A 7,803-nucleotide genomic window follows, 5' to 3' on the forward strand; every position below is an offset into this window, starting at 1 on the left:
CCCCGCTCGGGGCGGCAGGAGCCGGGGCAGCTGTCCCGGCTCCGCCGCACCGCGCCGGGGGTCGGGGGTCGGGGACCAGGCGCAGGGCTGGAGCCGGGGGCGGGCGCGGCCAGTGGGGCAGGGGCATGAGTGCCTGCGCTGCGTGTGTGTCTATAGATGTACCTATAGTGTGGATGTATGTAGCAGGTGTGCGGTATCGATTCAATCGAGAGGTAGCTCCACCGATCAATCGAGAGGTAGATATACACACGTATGTATCTATCTATAGACATCTATATAACGCTACAGCAGCATATATAAGTATATATAGCATATATACATATTGTGTGTATGTGTAAACACGTGTATATACAAAGCTACAGCAGCACCAGTGTGTGTGTGTGTGTGTGTGTGTGTGTGTGTGTACAGAGGCAGACAAGGTTCTTTGGGTAAATGTGATCTCTTTTATTAGACCAACTAAATGGTTGGAAAAATTGTTCTTTGTAAGCTTTCAGGCACAAACAGAATATACATATATATTTATAGGGTACTTAGTATATATGAGAATACTTTATCTATATCATAGTATTTATTGTGAACAATGGTGGGCTAATTCAAGGTACACACACATGGCAAATGGCTCTGCTGTAGTGTTTTTTATCTATATCTATCTATCTTTATCTATCAATCATAGATCTGTTGGACATCTATGAGAATAACATATAGATATCAATATCTATCTATCTATCTATCTATGCCCACCCCACTACCTTACACATACACAGATTTTTCTATGTGTGTGCATACAGATCCTGCCATGTCTACCCCATCAATCCCAGCTGTGCTTGCCACAGCAAACCCTGACAGGATGCCCAAGGAGGTGCTGCCACCACATGCTTATCACTTTCCTTTTGCCCTGGTTGGGCAGATGCGAGGGCCATGAATCCCACTCTGATCTCCCCCTTCTCCTTGCAGTGAAGCCCTGCAGCGACTGGTGGCAGTGGTGTGGAGCCTCCCAGTGCCACAGTGCTGCTTGCTGCTGTTGCTGTCCCTGCTGGCTATGCTACACTTAGGCAAGCACTTACTGCTGCAGCGGCAGCAGCAGAGGTGCCGGGAGCCACCGGGCCCCTTTGCATGGCCCTTGATTGGCAACGCAGCACAGCTGGGCAGCACGCCACACCTGGCCTTCACTCGCCTGGCCCGAGCCTACGGTGATATCTTCCAGCTGCGCCTGGGCACCTGGCCCGTCGTGGTTCTGAATGGTGAGCAAGCCATCCGGCAGGCACTGGTGCGCCAGGGTGCCACCTTTGCAGGGCGCCCTCCCTTCCCATCTTTCCAGCTGGTGTCAGGTGGGCGCAGCCTGGCTTTCAGCACCTACTCCGAGCTGTGGCAGTTGCACCGGCGGGTGGCGCAGGGCATGGTGCGCTCCTTCTCCACAGGTGGTGCCGGGGCCCGTCGCCGCCTTGAGCAGCACCTGCTGGCTGAGGCCCAGGCACTGCTGCGGCTGCTGGCATGGGGCAGCTCAGGTGGTGCCTTTGTGGACCCAGCGCGGAGCCTGGTGGTGGCAGTAGCAAACGTGATGAGTGCGCTGTGCTTCGGACACCGCTACAGCCACAGTGACAGCGAGTTCCTGCACCTGGTGGGGCGCAATGAGCAGTTCGGCCAAGCCGTGGGTGCTGGCAGCCTGGTGGATGTGCTGCCCTGGCTGCGCTGCTTCCCCAGCCCTGTGCGAGCTGCTTATGCTGCCTTCCGCGAGCTCAACCGTGACTTCTATGGCTTTGTGCGTGCCAAGTTTGTGCAGCACCATGGCAGCCTCCACCCAGGTGCTGCCCCCCGTGACATGATGGATGCCTTTATCCGCCTGCAGCAGGAGCAGCCCCGTCTGCCCCTTGAGCATGTGCCTGCCACAGTCACTGACATCTTCGGTGCCAGCCAGGACACGCTCTCCACGGCCTTGCAGTGGCTCCTCCTCTTCCTCATCAGGTGCGTGCACTAAACACCCCTCTGACACACACATACACACCAGGGAGTCCCAACCAGGAGACGGTGGCAGCTTGGGATGCCTCAAGTTCTTTTCTGGGGTGCCATGTAATAGGAGCACTGCTAGATGTGTTGCAGAACAGCTGATTCAAATGAGTCTGCTTCCATGTATACTCATTAGCACATGTTAGAGCAGACATCCAGCACCTGCCCATCAGCCCTAGATTAAAACAGCTGTCTGTTTTTAGCCTCGGGGTGGAAGGCCAAGGATCTCCCCCTCCTCAACCTCCAGTTTTGCATCTCAGCCCCAGGAGAACTGCTCTGACTAATTTTCAGTCAGGAGGGCAATTTCCTGCCTTCCCCAAGTGTCAAGTGTTTGTGTTGCTGTCACCAATCACAAAGCAAAGCTGGGGACCACTACCCAACAGCTCTGCTTCTTCCAAGCCAACAAGATGCAGCTGTTGGAAATGATCCACAGATCAAAGCCAACTCAAATAAACAACACTTATAAGCTAATAGGTCTAGCTGTCCGGAGCACTTTCCCTGACATAAAAAAGACAAGTTGGAACAAATCCTGCAACCAAAATCCAATGCAGTCCATGAACAAATTTGCCTGAGCTTAAAGCTGCCGTGATGTGCATGCTCTAAACCAAAGCAAGCTGGTTATTAGCTCTTGGTTTCTAATGGAAAGTAAAGGTAAGGTAACAATCCTGTAATTGTAGGCACTGAAGTTGTTGCGATTAACTAACACGGAAGCTCCGGGAAATCTGCCAAAAATAAAGATACTGGAGAAAAAAACTCATTCTGCTGTAAGAGTTACATATAGAGTAAAGCTGGCAAAAAGGCAACAAAACAAAACCTAGAAATAATAACTTTTCCCAGGACAAGATCAAGGAGATCGTAGGATAACATCTACTTAAGCTAGATAAAAAGTTTGCAATGTTTTATTAATGCTCCTATAATATGTACCTTTATTATTGTTGTGTGGCTTGTGGAAAACCACCTCAAAACTTTCAAATAGGTAGATTTGTTGGGGACCTATGAGAATAACACGTTTATGATGCAAGGTTTCCTGAAACGGATTGGACTCAGCAGAGTGCGGCAGAGGGGAGGGTGGAATCTTGCAGCTGGAAGAAGTTTTTAAATAGCAAGGTACCAATGTTGCTGCTTTTTTTAGCTCCCATTTTTTTTCCTTAATCACTTATGCTTTCTGGGGGTATTTTATGAGATTTTCCTTAGGCTCATCTACTCCACTGCTGCTTAAAAATCAGACAAATATTTCACACCTTAAGGATAGGATATAATTTCATGTATCCATACCTGGCTTGGAACTTGAAATATATTTTTTACATGTAAATCCTCTTACAGAAATATGTTGGGAGGGGAAACAGAGACATGAAAAGCCAATTCTGAAGAGTTATTTTATGAAGTTATTTTATAATCTTTCTTTTGATGTGACAAGTCTATAATATAGGATAATTTTTTGCTAGTGATCCTAAAATATATTATAGTATTAAGAAAGTTTAGTTTGATACCATTTTATAGTAAGTATTCACAAACTGATGGGTTAAAATGCTCATGAACTATTTTCTTTGGATAATATTTTAAGTTTGGGGAATTTATTTTTAGTTTAATAAGCATATAGCTCTCAACAGTCTAAAATAGAATTTTTTTATATATGTTAATTTAAGCACCAGTGCTAATAGACTTAAAATTGTAGAGAGAGCTAGTTGGAAGCAGAATTTTCATTCCATGTTTTAAAAATGTAATTTCTATTCAAAATTTAAGTGTCTACTTGTTTTGATAGTTTTATTAACTTATAGTCAATGAATTTCCTATTTCATATTCCATTAATAAATAAAGTTAACATTAAATAGAATGCATATACCGTATTATAAAAGTGGAAATGAACCAAAACAACACTATCAAAATGAAATATTTTGGCTTCTCCCCATCAAATTTTGGTCAAAATCTACCAATTGTCACAAAACATTTTGATTTTGACAAAACTGCATTTTTCAATGTTCTGTCAGTGATTTCAGACCAGCTCTAGTAGCACAGAATTATATAAAAAAATTAGCTGACTGAAAGTTAATATTCTGCTTGCATAGATAGCTTATATCTACACACTTATATTTAAACAGGTATCCAAACGTGCAAGCTAAGATGCAAGAAGAAATAGATAAGATTGTTGGTAGAGATCGCCTGCCCTCTGCTGAAGACCAGCCACACCTGCCCTACGTCATGGCTTTCCTGTACGAATCTTTGCGTTTCAGCAGCTTTGTGCCGGTTACTATTCCACATGCTACCACAGCTGACACCTGCCTAATGGGCTACCTCATTCCCAAAGATACAGTGATATTTGTTAATCAGTGGTCAGTGAATCATGACCCAGCAAAGTGGTCCAACCCAGAGGACTTTGACCCATCGAGATTCCTGGATGAGAAAGGATTTCTCAACAAAGATCTTACAAGCAGTGTGATGATTTTTTCATTAGGTAAACGTCGGTGCATTGGAGACGAGTTATCTAAGATGCAACTCTTTCTCTTTACTTCCATATTTGTGCACCAGTGCAACTTTACTGCTAATCCAAATGAGGACCCTAAAATGGATTTTACTTATGGATTAACCATTAAACCTAAGCCTTTTACAGTTAATGTCACACTTAGGGATTCCCTAGATTTGCTAGACAGTGCTGTTCAAAGACTGCAAGCAGAGAAGACAGCCAGTGAAAATCACCTCTCAGCAAATTTATGAACATTGAAATTTGAGTGTGTAAGGATGTTCCTTCCTCTCTCTCTCTTTAGACATAAATTAAATAAATTATAATATACTCTGGTGGGCTCTTTGGAAGAAAGCAAGCACCACAGAAGGCACGAGAGTAGGGAGTAGCAGTAAGCAAGTTTTTTTGTTTGTTTGTTTTAATTTCCGAAAGAGAGAACCAATGGACCCTTTATATGAAGTGATGAAACAAGGGCAAAGACATGATTGGAAAGTACATTGACTTGTTTGTGAATAGGCAGGAAGAAAACAGTTATTATAGCACTCCAAACAGGCAGTAAGAAAAGCATATCTTCACACACACAGTTTTGCACAATCCATTCTCTGTTTCTGTGAAACGCTCCAAGCCCCAATTTACCTTCCCTGATTCGACATCCCAAAGTGACATCTGTTATAGAAAGAGAGGTGCCCAGAATATTAGAGCTCAATTCAACAAGGGTGTGCTGCAGGGAACTGGCATGAACCTATGGTACGTCCTGTATTATAACTACTGGGATGTATATCTGTGCTTTGATTTAAACAAATCAAAAGAACCTTCAAATTTTTTAAATTAATTTTTTAGTAAAAAGTCTTGCCTTTAACATTCCAAAGTGTTTACAAGTATGACAAAAAACTAGACTGCTATAAGGAAAATCTTTTGAAATGTAATTCATATTTTGTCTGTAAACTATATATACGAACAAATAGATGTACTGCCACACGGACTTTCATTATATCTTGAAAGGAAAGAATAAAATTGGTTTGTCACCAAATGGCAGATGCGCTATATAATCCATGAATGTATTCATAAAAAGAAAGAAATTATTCAATCAAAAGAAAATAGCAATTTTTTTAAATTAGGAAAACTTACTAGTGGCCTTCTATTATGAACTTTGTTTCTCAGTTAAAAGCTTATGCCCCATGTTTACCAACTCTTAGGCACAGGAGTGATCCTTAATCATGAGTTCTCCAGTTGAAATTTGTGTGGGTAAGGTTTTTCCTGTAATGGGCTTTTGGGTTGGAACTTCTGTGCTATAAAGACTGAATAATGTATGCAGTATTGATGGTTATCCCATAGTCTTTCTATTAGTTTGAATTAAAATTACTCATATGATGGTTCATCATGGATTAATGCATTACACTTTCAATAAGGATATGAAAAAAAACTAATGGGAAGCTGGGATACAGATACAGATTGGGTCCATTAATTGTAACTCAAAAATGTCTTTTGCTTTACTCCAGAAAACGCTTTTTAAAAATAATAAATAGATAAAGAGCCTTATGATATCCTTCAGTTTAGAGTTTATCTGAAAAATATTTACAGCTTTGTTCCTCTGTCTCAATGTATTCATTAGGAAATAAACAATATTCATTATAGATACAGCACAAACCCACTATTTGTAAGTCTATGACCTTGCAAAGTCCTGCACAAGTCCTGTGAGGTACAAACCACCCTCAGTTCCAAGTGAAATCAATGGAACTTAAGGGCACTTGGCCTATTACTTGACTGTTGTATAGTCAGACCATCTGGTATCCAGAAAAATATGGGCCTGATCCTATAAATATTCATAACCTGTTGAAATCAATGGGGCAATTTGTCTGAATAAGGACTGTTAGTGTGAATAAGGATTTGCAGGATTGATCCTTAACTTATATAGAAAGTCCACTTCTACCCCTAGTGATAGTATGGCAAAATTCACATTGACACTTACAGGAGAAGGATTAAGGCCTGATCCTGACCCTTTTGAAACAGATTGGAGCATTGCCATTGACTTCAAAGGGGGGCCATGTCAGGGTCTACAGCAGGTCAGCAATGTTTTTGGGCAGAGTGCCCAAAACACCCACAACTTTGACTTGTAAGATGTTGGTGTGCTAGGGGCAGGGGAACCACAAGGGGCCTTATGCTTGTGGCAGCACAGCCCTGGCCCGTTCCACACCATCTGCTCTGAGGTGCATGCCAAGCAAAATGCCTTTGCATGCCATGTTCTGGCACCCGTGCCGGGGGTTGCCTACATCTAGAAGAACTCTTTGCTCTCCACATGGTAATAGCAAACCGGACTCTGCTATCTCATATCTCTTTGGCTTTGCACAAGATTGCATCTTCATGTATTTCAAAACAACAGCAACAATTAACATTAAATGGCCTTTTCAGTATAACAGGGGTATCCTCAGGTATTTTGTGGATGACAAAATCTATGATATCCCAGAACTTAGCCTATACCTGTGAAATGCTTTATAACATACTCTACAGTTTCATATTCAGATCTACGTTAGATCAGATGCCAGCAACACATTTTTTCTCTTCTACTTATATAAATATCTCATGTATTATCAAAGATATAAACCACAACAGAATAGCTGTGCTAACTCCCAGATCATTTTTTCTGCATTTTAACAAATAAAATGACTTTTTGTAATTTTGTATGTTACCCAAAAGCTTTAAAGTACATAAGTGGCTGCTAACATGACTTTCATTCATACAGATGAAATTGATGTTTATGAACAGATAATATGCAATATACTTTATGGTCAAATATATGCACTGTAAAAAAGTTCAAATTTATTAACATTCATTTAGAATGTACACAGTTCTTAAGCTAATATTTGTGGACATGTTTAAGATGGATGACTGTATTACCAAATTATTGAATAAAAATCTTACTGCACCTGCATTCTTTATACTTGCTGGCTTTGTTCTTTCAATATAATGCATAAACTGGAAAAAATTAGTTGTTCACATACTTTTTCTGCACTCTTCAGTTACAGGCAGGCCAAAGAGTTGCCTTTTCTGTGCTAGACAGTAATCTTTTCTGTCTGAACAGTTTCTTGTCCTGATGCAGCCAGGGAACATTGGCTTTAGTAGGGCATCCATAACTGTTCCTTATTTGCAGGTCTCAGCTAGCATGAAGTTATTAGATTCTTGCTAGGATTTGTAACTGAGCAGGCAACTCAGGCTTCTAAATTGTACCATCATGGCCAAAAATCAGTAGTTAGAGAAGTGGAATAGAATGAAGGCTTCTATGACAAAGTACCTTAAATTCATTTCTCTCTCTTTTTTTGTCCTGTGTTCAAACTTTCTCCCCT

The 7,803-nt window shown here is 41.7% G+C and overlaps 1 protein-coding gene across 1 annotated transcript; it reads left to right on the plus strand.

The window, feature by feature from the left end:
* Positions 1 to 592: 592 nt before the first annotated feature.
* On the plus strand, positions 593 to 7,385 carry LOC102377626 (cytochrome P450 1B1). Its single transcript, XM_006018430.3, has 2 exons — positions 593 to 1,962; positions 4,104 to 7,385. The coding sequence occupies exons 1-2, from the start codon at positions 1,040 to 1,042 to the stop codon at positions 4,714 to 4,716; spliced, it is 1,536 nt and encodes a 511-aa protein (XP_006018492.1). The 5' UTR covers positions 593 to 1,039; the 3' UTR covers positions 4,717 to 7,385.
* The last annotated feature ends 418 nt before the right edge of the window (positions 7,386 to 7,803 follow it).

Source organism: Alligator sinensis, unplaced genomic scaffold (assembly GCF_000455745.1).
Source record: "Alligator sinensis unplaced genomic scaffold, ASM45574v1 scaffold489_1, whole genome shotgun sequence".
Classification (NCBI taxonomy): domain Eukaryota; kingdom Metazoa; phylum Chordata; order Crocodylia; family Alligatoridae; genus Alligator; species Alligator sinensis.